At 38.2% G+C, this 21,652-nt stretch overlaps 1 protein-coding gene across 1 annotated transcript; it reads right to left on the minus strand.

The window, feature by feature from the left end:
* Positions 1-7,925: 7,925 nt before the first annotated feature.
* LOC108415451 (plexin-C1-like) lies at positions 7,926-17,585 on the minus strand. Its single transcript, XM_037542532.1, has 17 exons — positions 16,158-17,585; positions 15,889-16,017; positions 15,473-15,607; positions 15,138-15,238; positions 13,737-13,842; positions 13,508-13,655; positions 13,148-13,241; positions 12,151-12,232; positions 11,917-11,928; positions 11,734-11,769; positions 10,853-10,983; positions 10,590-10,766; positions 10,059-10,158; positions 9,695-9,874; positions 9,117-9,278; positions 8,382-8,487; positions 7,926-8,268 (listed from the first exon to the last, which is right to left on the minus strand). Exons 1-17 carry the CDS (start codon positions 17,064-17,066, stop codon positions 8,195-8,197), a joined length of 2,682 nt encoding a protein of 893 aa, XP_037398429.1. The 5' UTR covers positions 17,067-17,585; the 3' UTR covers positions 7,926-8,194.
* Between the last annotated feature and the right edge of the window lie 4,067 nt (positions 17,586-21,652).

A 21,652-nucleotide genomic window follows, 5' to 3' on the forward strand; every position in this document is an offset into this window, starting at 1 on the left:
GTGAAGCACTGCCGCCGCACACACACAGCCCTTCAGACTAAGAGTCCCTGTCAAAGGAGGAATAACAAATGAACCAAGCAGCATAAAAGCAACATGTGATTTTAATCAGACAGAATCGTGTCAGAAACGTGCCAGACACCAAATATTACTACTAGAATCACAGGACGCTCGTGAGAAACACAAACATCTTACTACTCTTAAAACCAAAAAGGTTTACTGCAAATAAGTAAGCACCAAACCAAATATTTAAGCTACTTTACAACAAATTTAGAAATGATCGCATTTGCAAATCCGTTCTGCTTCTCACCTCAGATAACAGCTGCATGTTTTACACGTTAGTCTAAAAATACGTGAGGCCTGAAAATACATACCAGCACTCACAACACTCACAACAATACCACGTGTAAATATATCTGCGATGTAAGTTGCTATATAATACAGCATGCATATGCATAACTCACCTTTAAAAGTAAAAAAAAAAGGCGAAAATAGAAATATTGCTTTTTTTTATTATTTCAATAATTTTCATTTATTCATTTCATTCCATGCCTTTCGATGGACTGGCGACCTGTCCAGGGTGTATCCTGCCTTCTGCCTTAGAAACTGTGTATGTGTATTTTCAATCACTTCTCTTAAACAGTTTACGAGAGATATTCACTCAAGACTCTGGCCACTTGACATATAGTATGACTGCCATTTAATGGTGAAGAAGAATAGCAATCATTTCCAGCTGCGGAAACAGTTGAAGTGTTACATATCCAATATTATTCTGGCTTGTTTTTATTCCTACATGCTCTTTATGCAGCCACTTTTTCTAACTTGTTTGGACCATATCCATTTTAACTTGAACTTGGTATATGCTCAGATGCATACATAAACCCATGCAGTGTGTCTGAATGCTCTGCATTCAGTGCAAGCTTTAGCTGTAGTTTACAATACCTTTACATATAATGCGTTTACAGCTTTATGCAGAAATGGGTTGTTCAGGAATGAACAGAGTGTAAACATGTAAAGCATGCTATAGTGTAGTGCGAACGTCTGAGTACAGCCATGGTTATAGAATAATTTTGTGCATCTTAAAAAAGGAAGCTTGTTTCACTGTGTAAATATTAAATGCATGCAAAGTAGCAAAAGAGATGCAGTGTGGTGAGATCTACATGAACATCGCACGGGATAAGCACATTTGTTGGTGGTTACATGCCAGCCACAGAGGCGGTCCAGAATAGCACTGCAGTCTATACACACCACTCTCACTGCAATGCGCCTAATCATCAAAGCCACAATCACACTTGCAGGACCTTTTTTTTAAAACTGCTGGTTAGTATTTTTCACACTTTTAGCACTGAAAGTTAGAACACTGTGCAAAATGTAAAGAAGAACAGAATTCAGTGATGAGCAGATCATTCAAACCCTATATTTATTAAATAACCCTATATTTAGTTGAGTACAAAGACAACATATCAAATGGTAAAGCTAAGGAATGTTATTGTTGGGTGCAGAGAAATCTCTGTATGCAAGGGACAAGACCGAAAGCCAAAACTGGCAGGCGTGATCTTTGGGTTCTCAGACTGCACTGCATTAAATACAGATACAGTTCTATAATGGAAATCACTTCATGGTCTCAGGAACACTTCTGAAAAACATTGTCTGTAAACGCATTCCATCATTGCATCAACAAATGCAAGTTAAAACTCTACCATGCAAAGAAGAAAACACAAATAAACAGTACCCAGAAGCGCCTCTGGGCCCGAACTCATATAAGATGAACTGAGGCAAAGTGAAAAAGTTTCAAACTGATCAAAATTTGAAATTCTTTTTGGAAATCTGGAACGTTGGGCGGCTGAAATCTTATATCAAGTAAGAATGGGAAACATTTCACTTACAAAACTACAGCAGTTGATCTCAAAGAAACAGTTTCTGCGCAGGATATTTTCTGCGTTGTGTTCACTTAAATTCTTGTTTAAGACATTTTGTGGAAATGACTTTTCTCGTCTTTATTACATTAAACGATTGTATGATTCAGTAATCAGATTACAACCCCAATTCCGATGAAGTTTGGACATTGTGTAAAACATAAATAAAAACAGAATATGATCATTTGTATTTCAACCTATATTCAATTGAATACACTACAAAGACAAGATATTTAATGTTCAAACGGATAAACTTTATTGCTTTTTGCAAATATTCACTCATTTTGAATTTGATGCCTGCAACATGTTCCAAAGAAGTTGGGACAGGGGCGTGTTTACCACTGTGTTACATCACCTTTCCTTTTAACAACACTCAATAAGCGTTTGGGAACTGAGGACGCTAATTACAAAAGCTTTGAAGGTGGAATTCTTTCCCATTCTTGCTTGATGTACTTCAGTTGCTCAGCAGTCCGGGGTCTCTGTTGTCGTATTTTGCGCTTCATAATGTGCCACACATTTTCAATGGGAGACAGGTCTGGACTGCAGGCAGGCCAGTCTAGTACCCGCACTCTTTTACTACGAAGCCACACTGTTGTAACACGTGCAGAATGTGGCTTGGCATCGTCTTGCTGAAATAAGCAGGACGTCCCTGAAAAAGACGCTGCTTTGATGGCAGCATATGTTGCTCCAAAACCTGTATGTACCTTTCAGCATTAATGGTGCCTTCACAGATGTGCCAGTTACCCCTGCCATGGGCACTAACACACCCCCACACCATCAGAGATGCTGGCTTTTGAACTTTGCGCTGATAACAACCCAGACGGTCCTTTTCCTCTTTGGCTCGGAGGACACGACGTCCATGATTTCCAAAAACAGTGTGAAATGTGGACTCGTCAGACCACAGGACACTTTTCCACTTTGCGTCAGTCCATCTCAGATGAGCTCGGGCCCAGAGAAGCCGGCGGCGTTTCTGGGTGGTGTTGATATCTGGCTTTTACACAACGTCCCAACTTCATTGGAATTGGGGTTGTACATTAAAGTAACCCTCCTCATTCTGTTCATGCATTAGTGTGATATTTAACAAAGATGGAAGAGCAGCTGCTCCTCAGCTGAGAATGTCAGAACAGGACATGATCAGACTGTGTCAGAAAAAAAGACTGTCAGACTGTGTCTATCCACAAATACACATCTGAGAGCTCAGAGGTGTAAAACCACAAGCTCCACTGGTGTTCAGTGATATTGAAAAGAGTGCTGTGGTCAGATGAGTCAGATGTGTGCTGATAAAAGCCCCGCTCTCCCCAAGCTGATGTGTTGGTGTCAACATACAGGGCAAATGAACAGGCTTTGCTAATTTTTCTCTCTCTTTCAGCTGCAACTTCTCTTCTGCTTTTCAAAAGGAATATGTTTAATTAATTAGTAATTAAATATATATATATATATATATATATATATATGAAGTAGAGCTGGACAACATGATAATCAGTATTTTCATAAATTACGTCACAATATAATATGCTATTCTTTATTGATCCCTTCAGTTTCATCCATCCATCCATCCATCCATCCATCAGTACTTATAGAGCACTGACTAACTGTTTCATTATAAAGTGAGCAGAATTAGTCCCATTTACCTGGATTTATACTTAATAAAAATACTTAATAAAAACTACTGCGTTCACAGTTTTTGATAGTACTTTTTTTTTTTTTTTTTTAAAGCCCTACTGGTTCTTTTTTGATATATCACCTACTTCTAATATTAAGTAATAAAATCTGCATGCTACCCCTTTACTGGATAACTCTGGTGAAATTCTTATACATCGTGCACTCTCACTGCAACAGCTCTATTGCACTACTTTTTCTATCAAATTGAACAGGATTATCACATCTTGAATGAAAGCACCAGACATGATGTTCGGTGAATAACTAGCATTTATACCTTCCTGCAATAATTAACAAACATTCTACCTTAATGCAACTCGAAGACACACACACACATTCTGAACCGCTCATCATTCTGGGTCATGGGGGGAGCTGGAGCCTATCCTTGCTGTCATCAGGCAGAAAGGATGATCCACCCTGGACAGGTGTAGAAAAATAAACAATTCCTAAAACACATTACAATATTTTAATTGCAAAAAAGCTAATCACCAGTGTGTGAGGAGAGGCTTATATGATGAAAGGATCTTGCTTTATGTTGAAATATAAACCATTTGATGTTTTCTGAATGAAAATATACATATAAATATATATTTTCTCTCAAAATCACATTTTTCAAATGGGCCTGTATTTTTCTTTTTATTCGACCAATGGGAAAGTTGTCCATCCTCCAGTTGCTCTGTTATGCTAGCACAGTTTGAGAAATCAATACAAAGTTTTTCTGCCTGATCTCCTTTATCCTATGATAAAAATATAAAACAGTGCCCTGTTCCACTGAGCAAGAGGAGCTACTAAATGTTTTAATGAGTATAAAAATGATGTAAATCTTTTGCTAAGGCCTTTGCAGTCACAAAATTTCAGCCTAATTGAACACCAGTGGGAGATTTGGACTGAAATGTTAGATACTAGATCTCATCTGTAATCCTAATCAACAAGCTTTTTTCCCACATGATAGTTCTTGGATAAAACATAGATAAAACTATCAGAATAAAAAGGAGTTAATGATAGAAACTACAATTAAAGCAAAACTTTACATACACCTAGACCTTCAAACCCACACATACACAAGACCTACATATTATGTTATCATATTTTTCTTTTGGCGAATCAATTATGGAATATATTTCATTCAAAATGTAAATAATTCTTAAAGCAGGTGATTAGACACAGATTTATTTCAGCTTTAATTTACTGTTTCAGAGCTCCAGAGGGTCAAAAGTTTACATACACCAAGCTGTGTATGTAAGCTCTTTTTGTGAACGCGTCTCTTTAAACCATGGCTGTATTAAAGGGCCTACCTTTAAACCCAGTGCTTTGTTGCACTTGATGCCATAGCAAAACTAAAGCAATTCAGCCAAGAGCTCAGGAAAAAAAAGTCTAATTTTCCCTCTTTTTTTCTTGTTTTGAACTCTGGTTTTGTAAAACTCCTCATATTTTCACTTATTTTCCTTTGACTTTCTCCTTCTATATACACATGGGTTATCTTACATCTTAAAAAATGTCTAAATATAAAAATATTTAACCAGACAGTTAGGGTATATACATACAGCATGGGTGCGGGAATTCTCAGAACTCAGGTTTAAGGTAAAATACGGGCCAGGTCCAGTGTTGACACCAATCTGCTGTGGCATGTCCCACTGGGCATAGAAAGTTATGCCAACTCTTATACCAATGAATTAAACAATCACCAATCTGTATGGGACTCTGGCTCTCCAGGACCAGATTTGTGCATCCCTGCCTTAAACTCCACCATCATCTGATTTGGTCAAAGTCAGGGCCAAAATGTTCTGAGCACAGAGGATAATCGTTCTAGTCCAACAAACATCTGCTCCCCTCTGAGATGCTGACGGTTTAAGGGAGAGATTGAAAACAGTTCCTCTGGAAGAAGCTGCAGCACCAACTTTAAAGCACAAACTGCCTTCAGTGTAACATTAGTCAGCAGCAGTGAAATGCAGGAACCGGTGTTCTTTTCCTCCATATGACAAAGTTTATTCATTCATCAGTCGTAACTGCACAAAACCATTTTTCTTCTGCTCATCGTCAGATGAGAAGCCATTGAAACTGAGATAAGGTTATTTTTGCTTCAAGCTTGAACACTTAAGTAAGCTGCACATGCTCTGCATGTCATTGTTTGTTTAGATTTAGCAGAAACAGCGTTAACCTGCAACAAGTATTTCCAACAGAAAAAATGCTGAAATGTGAAAAGAGCCTATTTGAAGTGACACACTACATCACCTGTGTTTTGTGGTGGGTGCTGTGTATGTAGCTATTAGTCACTAATTTCTGTAGCTGTCTTCAGTATTTCCTGGTTCTTATTTAGCAGCACGACCGAAGGAAAAAGAAACAGTAATTGGTCTCATGAGTTGCACCAGCATGAAATGTCACAGTACGGCCTTGAGAACCATTCGACTCAACAGCAGAGAAAAGGTCAATATTAATGATCACTTAAAACATTTCTTATTGGCACATTCCAGTGGTGGACAGTAACTAAGTAAATGTAATTCATTACTGTACTTAAGTAATTTTTTCATGTATCTGTTTTTTACTTAATTTTTTCCATTTTGGGCGACTTTTTACTTTCACTCCACTACATTTCAGAGTCTAATATCTGACTCTGTCGTTCCTTTTGGTTTCTGTGTGTATAAAAACGTAAAATGTCAAAACAAAAGAAGCGCAAAGCCAGAGCACCAATCAGGGCCCAGCGGTCACTTTGTTCTGAGCTGGTTTTGACCTGTTGGTCATACCGACCCAGTGCAGCACGCGGTTCAACGTCAGCGCAGCAGCGTAAAAACTTGGGAGCACATGCGTCTCCTAAATGATGAACTAACCTAACTTTGTGTAAATAGAGCACAATATAGAAATATGTCCACATATGCAGTCGTGACTGGCATGTTTCTTTTTTTCTGAATTCATACAAACACTTTCATTTTATAGTAAATTAGTTTGGGCTGGTTTATGTTTATGAACAGACGCCTACAGATCAACACAGTAAAGGAAAACTTATTTGTGATCCTGAGTTTAAAGCCAGTTTTTATTCAACTTGTAACTAATTTACAAAGTGATCTTAAACTGAAACTTTGCTTGTGTGTAAAAAGTGATTTCAGAGCCACTCGGTTCTCCCTGATGGAAACTGTTTACCTTCAGTGTTTTGTGCTTCTGATCATTTTAATAGACGTCAGCGTCACTAATTAATGACGTTCTATTAAAAGACTGGTTTACCAAGAGAGACGCTGGAGGACTTTAACCTGAAATGAGTTCATGAAGCGAGTCTAATTATAAAAATGATAACAGGACATCAGAGCCAGAATTACTCTTTTAGTACTTTTACTTTTGATACTTAAGTACATTTGAAGGCAAATACTTCTGTACTTTTACTCAAGTGGAGGTCTAAAGGGAGGAACTTCTGGAGAAATTACTGGAGTAATATTTTACCTTGGGTGTCTCTACTTTAACTCAAGTACATGATTTCTGTACTTCGTCCACCTCTGGCAGATTCCCACCAGGAACACACTATGAATTTTAACCCTTTTTAAGCATATAATCACAGCTATTTCCCTGACATACCCATGTATGCCAGCTAAAGAGGTGCAAAAATTAGCAATTTTCTACACACAGATGAGGATCAATACTACAGTAGTATAGAAATGCTTTTCTGATGTGAAACAAAACGCTCTTCTCCACTGCAGCATTACTCAATCCAAGGCAGCCTTATATAATGTAATAGCTAATTTATATAATTTAAAATCAGGTAGATTTTAATGATTTAACCGTTAAGGTACACTAATTTACACTAACATCTACTTTATTCTAAACAGGTAATTTGTTATGGTATCAGATATGGTATCTACAAGTACTTAAAATACATAATTATACTTATTCTGAACAAAATGGTATCAATGCATCCCTATTTAAAACACGTTAAAGAAACAGTGTCTCACTTTTTTGGATAGTTCCCTATAATCCCCTATAGATTATCTACAGATGTTCAAATTGTTAAACTGTCTGTTGAAACTCAGTTTATTCTAAACCATGGTGGAGGATTTGGACCAGGGTGAGGGTCGGGTTTATGTTTTGGTTTGAGGTTAAGGTTAGGTCAGGTTTGGAGTTATGGTCAGAAAATTATGGTCAATGTAGTATATTTAGTTGAATGTAACTTAAAAGTAAGTGAAGTATCTACAAAGCGTCTAATGTTGGCTATTCAGATAAGGTTACGAGTCAAACTGGACAGCACCACAGCAGCGGCGTCTCTGGCACAGAAAGACTGGTGGGGTACAATAAACTGCAGGGGCAGCTACCAATGCAGCAACCGATGAAACTACACACAAACCTGATCCAAACACAAACACACTCCAGCAATAAAATCACAAATTCACAATTTAATGTAACATGGTGCAGGAATTAGTGAAAGCGGACACAGTAATATAAGTAATCTGATAATCTGATAATGACATTAGATCTCAAAACCTTGTTATACAGCATCACATTACAAAGTTAACAGTATACGATCACTGTGGTCTGCAAATACACATACAAAGCATTTGTGAGGACCTCATTTTGAACGTTTGGGCGCTACACCTCACGCTAAGAGTAGTGTGCTGTGACCATAAAGGGCCGCCAAGAAATCCTTAGTTGCTCGACTCAAATCTGCCTGAGATCTGAGTCATGCGTCTCGAGACCACACCACTGATAAATATTCCAGCTAGACACAGAAAGAGAGAGAATGAGAGAGAAACAAACGCATTTTAACTAAGCGTAGGAGACCAGATGACAACCACAGACACACAAGATATCTACCAGCAGCTCAATACTCACCATGAACACCAAGAAGAATCACAATGGTTACTGCAACAGGTGCACACGTATACTTTATGCCATGTTGTATCAGCTCTAGAAATTTGGTAGAATTGCCAAACATGATCTGAAAAAGTTTAAAGAAATCAGGTATTTGGTTTGTAGATTCCAGTTTGCTGGAAAGTGTTTCTAAAAGCTGGAAAGTTGGTGCCTAAATGCACCAGAAGGTAACTAGTGTGCAATCTAAGCTGGAATGGAAAACTGAATTAAAAAGCTAACACTAGTGTCAATTTTAGCCAATTGTGAGCATAACTCAAAAATGCTAGCTAGAACATGACTAGCTAACAAAGCTCTGTACAGTTTCACACAAAATCATGATATTTTTTCAATGAACAGAAAAAAAAAAAAAAAAAAAAAAAAGCACTTAACTGCAGAATCTATGCTTTCACAGTGACGATTCATAATTTTATGCAGTGCTTATTATTAAACTGATAAATATAAATCTTTCAACCTCAATTAAAAAAATACATCAAACACAGAAAAAAGGCTTTTAAATGATTAATATATTTTGCTGATTTTGTATTATTACTAATTCATCTCAATTAATGCCTTGGTTTAAAATAGATCATCACATAATCCTTGTAACTATCTAAGGACTGAAAACGTAATTATTTTAACAGTTTTTTACTGCAGGATTGCAGTTTGAACTATTTCCTGGCACTCATCCAACAAAGTGAACAGACTGACTGGTCATACCTTGAATGAGTCCACGCTGATTTCAGAGTCCTTTGCTCCCACAATTCTACAGGTGAGAGCTGTGGACATAACTGTATCAATCACACACTCAAACTGCTCTTTTCCCTGCAGCCCCCACACTCTCATCTCTTCCTTACTCATATTGAGCTTGTCTTCTGTTTTCTAGTGGGAGAACAGTGAAGTGGGGGGGGGGTGGTTAGATGCAGCAAAGTCAAGATAGTTACATTTTTAATTTGCAAATGAAGGGCTATAACAACCTGATTACAAGCATAATGATGCAGCACTCAAAACAAATGTTGTAGCTCATACTCAGCCAAAAGTACTTTCCCAACACAGTAAACAGTTTTTACTGTAGCACAACTTGTTTTTTTATCATCGGTCACTTATTGAGCTCTTGGTGAGCTGAATGAAGCACCTGAGAATGTAATCTCATGCTCCAGCAGTTATCCAAGCAAGGCTCATTGCTGACGTAAATAAGCTATATTTTTAATGCTCTGAATAAAAATGGATTGATGGTGATCTTGTAACATTAAACTTTGATCATTTCTAACAACCTACAACAGAAATACTGACCCTACCTGTATGGTGACCAGCACATCATTGTCCATTTTAGAGGTGGAGAAGCTGGTGAATTCTGGATCTGGGAGGTAAGACAGTTCATCTACACAGACCACTGTTGAGCTCCCCACTAGGAGAGAGACAGTGAACGGCCCAAAGCCCATGTATTCTCTCTGATCATGAGTGTGGAACCAGAAGGTCTGAAAGAATCAGAAAGATAAACCAGATTTTAATGATGAGTGATGAACTGAAAGTGTAAATAAATCCACATTGTTCAATCCTCTGTGTTACTTCACACTTCATTTGAGTTAATGATTGTATGTTACACTGTAAACAACAGTGGCTGCACTCAACCCAATCTGAGAGATGATCACACTTATATACCTTGTTTGAGTTGAGGGTGATTGGTTTGTCATATTGATGAACAACAACTGCATCCACAAACTCCAGATTGTTCCCCAACACAGTGATCTTCCTCTTACCACTGGAAGTAAAGCGGTACAAACACTTAATCAGTCAATCAGAGAAGAGTTTCCAAACAGAAGAGGTGGGAGTTGCAGGAGACTAAGCCAGTGAACTCTAACCAGAGGTGCTGCAGAAAGAAGAGGAAGTGAGGACTAAAATTAGTAAAAAGCTGTAGCTGGAGCAAATCGAGAAACACTAGTCCCATTTCAAGACTTCAAGAGGCTCTGTAATATTTCTGGGAAATATCAAAGTTCCTATGGAAATTATATGTTTTTCCCTCCTCCATCTGGTGTGAATTATCAGTGGGTCTCACATCATGTTTAATTGTGGATAAGTTTGTTAAGGAACATCAACCAACTGATAAACTTTTTCTGAAAAACAGTATTTAAATTAAGTGATTTAGGTAGAAACAGATTCTACACAAAGACCTCCAGTGTTTACATGCTGTACCTGGCCCAGGTGTTCCTAGGCTGCAGTCCAGTGCAGGTAGGCCGAGCACCATAAGTGATTTTGGCATTACTATGACAACGGCCATCTACGGTCACCACACACACCCTCACAGTTCCTTTATTTCCACTCGGAATGCTGAACTTCAGAGTGTCAGTGGAGCGCTCCAGCACTGGAGTCCTGGTGAAAAACAGCAGATTCACAAAAGAGACACAAATCAAATACATCATGCATACAAACATAAATACACTACTGTTAACACTCACTCCTTTGAAGTGCACTCCATGACTCCATGAAAGCGGATTTTCTCTACCAGTTCCAGATTTCTTCCTTTCAGCACTGCATGTTTTTTGCCATGAAAGGAGACCAGATTAGGCTCCAGGGAGAAAATCTCTGGCTAGAAAAAATGATAAAAAGAGAGAAATTTTAAACTATAAAACCAACCCTTTATATGAGAACACCTGCATTACAATGTGTACAAACCACCAGTTAAGAAGTGCCGTGTGTAACGGGGAGCGAGGTTGCGGACACATATGCAGAGATAAGTGACTTATTGTGGGCAAATCCCAAGTCAGTGTCAAAGATCCAAAGTCAGATTGCCAACACGGATAGATTTAAAGTCAGACATGATAAACACGGAAACATCAAACCAACATATAAACACAACCAGAACAGTTCAAACAACAATACATAGACCAGTACAAAGACCAGTGACCAGACGGGGGGAAAAACAGGCTTTAAATACATGAGGAACAGGCGGGAACACAGGTGGAAACAATCAGGGGTGGAGTCACGAAACGAGGGGGCTGGACTGAAAAAACAAAACAAAACCAAAACACATGGATAGGACTGGGAGGGGCCAATCGTGACACCATGTCATCTGTGCACAGAAATGTTATTTTTTTAATCTTCAAGAAACATCAGTTTTTTGATATATAAAAGGAAAAAAATCAATTAAACATTGAAATAAATAAATAAACATTATTATAGTTGAATAAAATCTGTTTGTAACACAAAATATAACATGACACATAATATAATTCCTGTTGAAAACTAGAATGTTCTCATTCTTAGTTCCCTAAACTTCCCTCAGACACAGATCTTATTTCCACTGACACTGTGACTGACAGTTCTTTGGGTCACTTACTGCATTACTCTCAGAATATAATCCTTCACACTTGTCCTGCAGAGGAGGGAAATAAATCAAAGAAAACACTTCATTTTAGCATTAAAATGAAAAATCAAATAAAAGAGTTTTTGCCTTGTTTAAATCACTGAATTCAGTAATATTACATTTGAAGTTTAAACGATTCATTAATTGTTAACTCACCATCACTGCCACCTAAACATAAAAAAAATAGTTTCAGTTGGAACTTTTCAATAAAATATAGCACTAAAACATGACTTCACTGAACCAATTTTAAGACCAGACATACAGTTAGAAGTGTGACTATAACCACGACGTACATCTGAGTGGATTTTCCAGTACTGGAGTACATGTGTGTGTAATATGATACACAAGGTTATTACAGTATATTAAAATAAATAAGATGTGCATAAGTACCTGTGAAGCAGAGCCGTGAGCCCAGCTGCACTGATTACTACTGCTGGACCAATGACACCCAGCTGAGACACACGCTACACACCTGTATACAGAACACACACACACACACACACACCCTTGCTGAACCAAACCAAACAACTTAACCTGCCAACAGAGCATCACAGAACAGTTGAGAGTTTTTAATGTTTAAACCTGACAGTCAACACAGCAAAACAAAAGTGACCTCCAGTTTCATACAGAAAAGGACGCTGACCTGATTAACATGAATTTAATGTTTAAAATCTACACCAAAAAAGGGGCGTAAAGATTGTTTTAAATGTACTATATTCAAATGTGAACACTGGCTCCACATTAATGAACTATGTTACATGTCGCTCCTGTCAGAAGAAAACCTCGTATCTCCATTTTTGATGTTTTTCAGTTTTTAATATAATTTGAAAAAGCCTGTTAGTCTTTACATTGTGTGTAAATTTCATGATGAATGGACCAAAAGAAACGACCCAAAACAGCTTGGAAAATGACTGGTTCCATTGACTTCCATTAAAAGTAAAGTATCATTTTCAGTTGTTAATGAAAGTGTTTTTGTTTCCTTTCCCAGGATGCAAAACTATCAAATTAATAGCCAGTCATCTACCATATAAACAGCATTATTGAAAGCATTAAAAGATAAATGATATTTTGAAAAGGTAACAGCATGACTAAAGTAAAAAAGTTGTTATAATATTGTTATAAAATTCTTGCTGCCTGTGATCAACCAGGAAATTACTATCGAAAATGACTTGATAGTTACTTGATTATGAGTTTATTCTCTGGCATATTCTGGCCATGCAAATACCCACTTTGAATAATTAATGTTAAATATGAAGATATATAATGATAATGGTAACGATACAACATACTCTGGCAAACATTACCTACAATGATCCAATATGCTTCAAAATACCAGGCACAAAGTGTGATGACAGGCTGTAGGCTTTAATGATGTAAAACATCTTACTTAGCATATGGTGATGTCTCTGTGACGTCTGGGCAGCTCCTCAGTTTCAGTCTCTCTGTGATTTTCTGATCTCCAATAGTGACAGTCGCTGTGACTGGATATACACAAGATAACACTTTGTGCTTTATTATCAGATACTGAGATTATCATGTTCAGATACTCAGAAAATAAAAAAAGACTTAAATTAATATCGTTTGATATTTGTGGGTTGCATATTCATATATGCTGTTGATATTTTCTGAGATATCTACAGTCATACACTCCTTTCTGTATGAAAACAAATAACAATAACATAGGCTTTCATAACTGTACCCTTAAATGGAAAATTTAAAGTTCAGAGCTTTGAAGATCTAAACTGACCATTAACTGGCAGGTGCTGGCTGGAGAATCTGCAGGAGCAGCTGGGGAAAACTCCAGAACTGCTGTTACATAGATTTACATGTTCATCCATGAAAGTACATGTCAAGGGAGACTTTCCTGCCACATTCAAGGAGAGATTCAAAGTGACCTGAATGAGAAAGCACAGTACCAGATAAATATTGTATAAAAATATTTGTACAATAAAGATGAAGTAAAGAGACACATTTACCTCAGTGGAGAGTTCAGTCACTTGAAAAGAAATCAGCTCTTTCTGAAAAGAATCTTCAGGAATGGAGATCCAAGGAGGGGCTGAACACTCATCTTTAGTCGAGCATCTAGAGTGACCACAATGAGAAATCAAATCACACAATACAGAGCCTTGCTGCTGTAATATGTGCAGAATGTGGTTTGACATTGTCTTGCTGAAATAAGCAAGGCCATTCTTGAAAAAGACGTCATCTGAATGGCAACATATGTTTACATTTACATTTTGCACATTTGGGTTTTCTATTATAAAATGATAAGTGTTATAAAAACCCAGGCCAGATGATGCCCCTGGATTCTGCTGTTCATTAAAGACTAATATCTGCAATTCACAGCTGACAGTCAGGTCTGTCTGAACAATCAGATCATATCAGATTTATATAAATAAAAGTGCATGTTAACAGTTTGTGAAAAGCAGTAAAAAAGAAGTAGTGAAAAGAAGTAAACACTATCTCTACACCAAACTGTAAACTATTTTTTTCTGAAAATATTAATCCAAAATTACTTTACTTTTGGTTTGTAAATGTACAAAACTTCCAAGTACAAGAATAATGTAACAAATTTAGTCATGAAACTGAAGGTGAAAAGAGGCTGGCTTGGCCGAAGAAGCATTCTGGAGGCAAAAGTGGGAGAATTTTTTTAAAAACAAGAGCAGAAAAACAGAAGCTAGCTACAAAACACATTTGCAAGCTGTGATATCTGCCAAAGGGGATGTTACTGAGCTGCAGTTCTTATGTTAAAATGTTCTTACAGTACTTCTTTTCACTTCAACAATCAACAAAATATGCAATTTGGCTTGGGGTGCAAAGCACCCAGCTGCATGTGTTACGTATGTTATTACAGTAATTTTGTCCAGTTTATAAGCTTTGTTACATTCTTATGTTATGGCTATACCCCACTGTTATGTGGTCTAACTCAAGTTATACAAGAGAGAAATGGAGACTTATGGGGCTTCAGAGTTCAAGACATGAGTCACCTAAAACCTCAAATTAAAACCAGAGTCCCTAAAACATACTGCAACTTATAATGGTCCTGTGTTGTTTGGCTGCTTATTTGTTATGCTATAAAGCAGGTGTAGTGAATATTTATTTACAAAGAAAGAAAGAAAGAAAGAAAGAAAGAAAGAAAGGAAGGAAGGAAGGAAGGAAGGAAGGAAGGAAGGAAGAAAGAAAGAAAGAAAGAAAGAAAGAAAGAAAGAAAGAAAGACCTGACTTTATTGATGCCGAAGAGAAACTGAATAGGTCCCAAAAGGAAAGACAGCACATAATCCAGCACATAATACTTCAATACTCATAAAACAAAATTGTTTAAATGGCAGACATGCAGTGTTGAAAAGGAGAAGTGTATGACTGGGTGAGGAACCTACTTGCTTGTATTCAGACACCAGCCACAGGACGGATCCTGAGAAGCTCTGCAGTCTCTCAAAGTGCTGTACATACCACACTGAGTCACTGCTACTCGCCGGATCTACAACACAAACATATACAACCAATTTAATCCAGCAATAAATGTCTAAGGTATTAGTTAACACTTCCCTGAAACTGCTGCATTTTGTTAGCTGAGCTTAATAAACAGATAGCAGATAGTTTCGCTGTTTAAATTCCTTATCTCGCAGGCCAGAGTTAAAGATCTCTTGTGTAAGTTTTCTTTAATGATGCTTATACCAGCTTCTGATGATGGGCGTGTGGCTCTAAGACTCACCTGATTTCTCAAAGCTATGTAGATGTATTTATGATCCACTGGATCAAAGTGCATTCTGGGAAACACCATCCTGTCATCATCAGATTTGTACAGAACCGTCACACAGCCAGAATTCAAAGCCTTGTCCAGCACAATCTGGAAACACACGCAGAAGAAAAGAAATCAGGATAATGTTTTTTATTGGCCTCTGGCTTCAGAATGAAACAAGACAGAAGAAATTTTGTTTGGACAACTAAAATAAGAACGACAAAAGCAACTGTTCCGCATTGGACCTTTGAAGTTGTTTTGTTTTTTGAAAAAGATTAATATATTTTACAAGTATGTAAAACAACAGCTGATGTGATTATTTGGTCAGAGAATCTCTTAAGAGAGACTGTCAGACAGTAAAGACTATGAGACAGATCACAACTACAGACCTTCATCAGTTGTCCAGTAGCAGTGCCGATGTAGAGCTCAATCCAGGATCCTTTCTTTTCTGCTGCTACAGATGACATTGAACTGTGTTTGAGCACCACAGCACGAGGCCTCAGAACATCTTCTCCTTTCTGCAGACACCAGAAACATGTTGAGGGAAAGAAATGACAGATACTGATCTACAGCATCTGATTTAGAGGCTGAATGACATGAAGAATAAAGTGCAGATTATTTCAAATAAATTCTATTTTATTTACTGGCAGTTTCTCACATGAGCTCTGCACGTTGGTGTACAGCTGAAATATGAAGGTACTCGGTCTCTGATCTGACTCAGGTCGTAAATGGCCAAAGCAGTTTTCTGGGGGTCGTTCGGTTCTTGTGCAGTGAATATTCCCGCCCAGAGAAGAGGAGATCCAGAGGAGAGAACTACAGAGGAGGACAAGAGCTTTTTACGCTCTTTATCATCACAGCACTGTAGCACTGCACCTTCTAGAGATTTGGTCATATCAGTTTTCCTGCGGCTGTTCTTCATCCTTAAGACCACCACAGCTGGACCTGTTCTAGACTTAACATTCACCAGCAGGAACGAGTGAGAGGGAGGAGATGATTGGAAGCCGTCAATCCACTCAGCATCACTCTGTGGAGAAATCCTGGCTTCAGTTGGCTCATTGCCTGCTTTAGAGAAAATTCCTCCTGTCTGAGATTCCAGAGTGTTATGCAGAAAAACTCCTTCATCAGAGCCACAGTCATCAGGAACCTTTTCTCTGGCAACCAGCATGTATTTCTCTGTTCCTTCATCAAAATCTACAATAAAAGAAACAGATGATTTATTAACAGATGGTCCGACTGTAACATCCTCCCTGTAGAGACTTCTGCTGATGTCATTGATGTCCAGGAGTTCACAGTATCCACAGTCAGAGGTTCCGCAGGTTATCAGGGTCTTATTCGCGTCGAAAGGCAGTAAAATATTAACTCGGTTCTGGTGTCTGTGGTTCTGTATGTCCTTGTGTTTTTCCTCTACTAGATCGAGCCTCATCTGGAGGAGCTGAGAATCGGTGACGACGAACACTTTCCCGTTTCCAACAGCAAAGTTCCTGATCTCTCCATTAACGCTGAACTCCGTTAAGGAGGAAACAGCGCTTTGGAATAAGAGCAGCATTCCCAGATAAACAGTCCTCATCCTGCAGGTCTGAGTGGAGCTGAAACACGGAGCGAGTCAGTCTGATCGACATGTGGAGCTGAGAGAAGATCAGGACTAACGTCTGCAGAGCGTCTCTGCTCGAAGTGGATGGAGGTGAGAACTTCCGTGTTAACGTGTCTGTAGCTCATCCTCACATCATTAGTCTCAGACTGAAGCGGTGAAGCTGCTGAGCTCTTTAGCGCAGAGTTTAAATATCGCTTACAGGCTTTTTCAGCTCGGACTTCTGTTTTGTCTAAACTCTGTAACCCTCAAAGTTGAGTGTAGTTCCAAGTAACTCCAAGTCTCTTGTTCAGAGGGGTGGGAAAATATTGTCGGGTTACAAGATTGAGGTAGAACTTCTCTTTTATTTCCCACCTTTTATGGGCAGCTAAGGGAGGTCCTAGTAGCAGTAGCTAAGCTAGATTCCGTGGATGGCAGTCGCGACTCCGGCGGGAGGCAGGAGAGAAAACGCAGGCTATAAGACTGGAATTGAGGCGCTGTGTGGATCAGTGTGGGCTGCAGCTCTGGGGGATTGAGAACGCAGAAGTTACCCAAAGTCAAGGACTGGAAGAACGATAGAGAAGCACTGCCTGAGATTGGGATACAGGAATTCTGGCGCTAGCTGCTGTTTTTGGGTCTTTATATATATATATATATATATTAGTTATATTTATGGCCAGGTCGTGTTTTAATGTGTGCTGAAATATTTTAGAAGAAGCTCAATCTGCTCTGTCTCATTTTTCACAGTGTGTTTTCTTTGTTTTTGTTTTCTTAATTCCCCCCCCTTTTTTAAATGTATTCCCGGAATGACGTTATGACTGCTGGGAATCTTTCTTGAAGCTGTCTGAGCTTGGAGGGGAATTGGAAGACTATGTTTGTAGTGATCTGAGTGGTGTGCAGTGTTCACTCCAGGTTGGATTTGTAGTGAAATAATTATTATTAGTAATAGTTTTATTCCATTTATTTATTTATCTTCCCTTTATTTTGGGCACTTCATTTGTGAAATCCTAGCAACTAAATAGTTACTCCATCCCCAGGGCTCAGTCTAGATTTCTGGAGACCGCATATATATTTATATTTTTTATATGAGGATGGTTTATTCTGTGGTATTCATTTGCTATTATATTTATTTAAAACAATTATTTTATTTTATTTTATTTTTTTGTGAGGCAGCCAATATTAAGTGACCAAATGTTAATAAAGAACTTGTATCTTTTCTAATGAAGCAACTTGTGTATTTGTGTTCATTCAGAGCTCCTCTTTGCTCTTGGAATAAACCAAAGGGTGGCATAGTTGGTTTTGACACTAGACATTTGGGGTACGCGTGCCACAAGTACATAGGGACTAAATATCAGAGTTGTAATATTAACTGCTTAGAAATTGTTTTTAACACATTCACAAGAATATGCATTTTTAAACTATACATAATAAATAAAAGGTGGGGAAAAAAGGTGGGAAATAAGAGAAGTTCTACCTCAATCTTGTAACCCGACTATATTTTTCCATTTTTCCAATTTTTGACACATGATCAAAGAACATTAACAACAATGCAACCCAGTTGCAGTTCAGTTAAATTCATGGAAGCTTCATGAAGTTGATTCTGTTATTGTATGACAGCACTGAGGATATGTATGACTTTTGTAACTTGTAACAGTTCAGTGCTGCTCCCCAGTGGTGCCACTGAGACAGCATCTATTCGGTCTGTCTGTTTCCTTTTTCAGTTTGTGGTCATTTTTTTACAGCCATGGTTACAACATGATTTTGTGCTTTATAGGCCTATAAATGTTTGTTTTGCTTTGGAAATCAATTCATGCAAAGTACAACTCTAATTCCAAAGAAGCTGATTTGCAAATCTTATAGACCCATATTTAATTCACAATAGACGATAGAACACATATCAGATGTTGAAAGTAAGACATTTTGCCATTTCGTGAAAAAATTTCAACTCAATTAGGACTTGAAGGCAGCAACGCATTGCAAAAAGGTTGGGACAGGGCCGTGTCTAACATTACGTAGCATCCCCTCTTCTATTAGCAACAGTCTGTAAACATCTGGGAAGTGAGGAGACCAATTGCTGGAGGTTTGGGAGAGGTATGTTGTCCGATTCCTTATCAGTCCTGGGTCTTCTCTGCCGCATTCTCTGGCATGATGTGTCAAATGTTTTCTATTGGTGAAAGGTCTGGACTGCAGACAGGCCAATTCAGCATGCGGAGTCTTCTTCTGTGAAGACATGCTGTTGTGAGGGATGCAGTATGGGGTTTATCATTGTCTTGCTGAGATATTCAAGGCCTTCCCTGAAAGAGACACTGTCTAGATGGGAGCATATGTTGTTCAAAAACCTCTGTATACTGTTCAGTTGATAGAGCCTTTCCAGATGTGTAAGCTGCTCATGCCATAGGCACTAATGCAGCCCCATACCATCAGAGATGCAGGCTTTTGAACTGTGCGCTGATAACAAGCTGGATGGTCCCTCTGCTCTTGAGTCTGCAGGACAGGGTGTCTCCAAAAGGACATTCACATTTTGATTCATCTGTCCACAGAACAGTTTTCCATTTTGCCTTCATTTTGAAAGAGCTTTGGCCCAGAGAAGGCGGTGGTGTTTCTGGATAGTGTTGATATATGGCTTCTTCTTGGCATGATACAGCTTTAACTTGTACTCGTGGATTGTACGGTGAACTGTGTTCACAGACAGTGATTTCTGTAAGTGGCCATGCAGTGATTTCCAGTACAGAATCTTGCCTGTTTGCAGTGCAGTGCCACCTGAGAGTCTGAAGATCACAAGCATCCAAAATTGACCCTCAGCTGTGTCCCTTGCATACAGGGATTTTCTCCAGATTCACCAAATCTTTAGTGATATTATGTACTGTAGATGGTGGGATATCCAAAGTCTTCACAATTGTATGTTTAGGAACATTTTCATGAAATTGTTCCACAATTTTTAGATGCAGTTTTCCGCAGGAGGTTCCGCAGGTTATCAGGGTCTTATTCACGTCGAAAGGCAGTTAAATATTAACTCGGTTCTGGTGTCTGTGGTTCTGTATGTCCTTGTGTTTTTCCTCTACTAGATCGAGCCTCATCTGGAGGAGCTGAGAGTCCGTGACGACGAACACTTTCCCGTTTCCAACAGCAAAGTTCCTGATCTCTTCTCTAAACTCTACAAATAACTCTCTTATTTTAAGACAGAATGCATTCAGTGAGCCCAGTTCCCAAATTATGTCATTCCCTTCTCACAGAGTCTCAGCGTTTTTCTCCTGTAGCCTGTTATAAAACTGTTCCACTGAGCTCCAGATTCTAGTGTGAAAATGACCTGCGTATCAAGGCGCTAAATCACAAATATGTTAGATTTTTGTTAACAGCGTGTATAAGAAAGACACGTCATTAACTTTGATGACATTTTGCCAAATGATACAGACCATCAGATTTTCATTCCATCACTTCATCAGTTAGTATGTAGTAAAGTTATATGGTTCTGTTTTTTTAATGATTTCCTGCTGTAATGAGTTTTTGAAACATGATCGAAGAACATTAACAACAGTGCAACCCAAACTACAGAGCTTCATTCTGTCCCACTGCACAGAGTTGCCTATCATAGTGGATTAATGGCAGATGAGAGGCTCAGACTTTCCAGACCATCAAACCGGATTCAGCTAAACTCATGGAAGCTTCATGTAGTTTTCAGTGTTTTCAGTGCAGTGCCACCTGAGAGTCTGAAGAGAGAGAGAGACTGCAGTAACTTTAACAGGATGAAATATTTCGGTACACTAAGACTAAAACAGAGAGAAATAAGTGAGTCCACAACATCACTGCCAAAATATTTAATATAAATATGAATTATGGGTTCATACAACCACCGAATCTTTACACAGTTATTTGGCACCCCTAATTTATTTCTTAGATAAAAAAGGTGAATAGTTTAATAATATATTGACTGCCAAAGTGGAAATGTCACTAGTTTTCATTTCAGAAAACTGGTCACTTTACTATTGCTCACATCAAATGCTAGCAAAGACAGTATAAAGCCCATTACAACACTTCATGGTGTTACACTTTCATTTTGAACAGTATTACATGTCAAAAGGAAGAATTGGAACCACTACTCTTACAGGACACAGGAATACATGGGGAATCTTGCACACAGAAGAAACTGTTTGTGTATGTCTCTGTTCCATTTCTAAAATTGTAGAAAATTCACCAACACTGATCAGCAACAGATAAACTAAGGAGAACAGTGAAAATAAGAAACAGCTCTGATTTGAATCAGGAAACAATAATAAAGTAAAACAGTTGTTTACAACTGTGTTTTATTTAGTGCCATTACATTCCGTGTAACATGTATATGCATATATATATATATGTATATCATGAGGTCTTTCTGCTAATGAGCACTTCTATAGATTCAACTATTGTAGGAATATTTTACCTTCTGCTATGTCAGTAATTATGCCGTCTTAAATGACGCTGTGCAAAGACATTAAATTAAAATACTGGCTTATGCAGAAGAGGCAAAGGTCAATTTATAACAACTTACAGTTTCAGTAATGAAAATGTAAAATCTGGGATAATTTTAACTTTGTACCCTGTTTTTC

This window comes from Pygocentrus nattereri, chromosome 11, assembly GCF_015220715.1.
Source record: "Pygocentrus nattereri isolate fPygNat1 chromosome 11, fPygNat1.pri, whole genome shotgun sequence".
NCBI classification, from domain to species: domain Eukaryota; kingdom Metazoa; phylum Chordata; class Actinopteri; order Characiformes; family Serrasalmidae; genus Pygocentrus; species Pygocentrus nattereri.

What these genes read in the sequence shown, in the direction of transcription:
- LOC108415451 (XM_037542532.1), bottom strand. Translation starts at nt 17,066, where the DNA reads ATGAGGACTGTTTATCTGGGAATGCTGCTCTTATTCCAAAGCGCTGTT. An exon ending in TATATTCTGAGAGTAATGCA is followed by an intron (nt 10,984 to 11,733) that starts GTAAGTGACCCA and finishes CATTTTTTCTAG; the next exon opens with CCAGAGATTTTCTCCCTGGA. An exon ending in ATGTGCTGGTCACCATACAG is followed by an intron (nt 9,279 to 9,694) that starts GTAGGGTCAGTA and finishes TTCTCCCACTAG; the next exon opens with AAAACAGAAGACAAGCTCAA.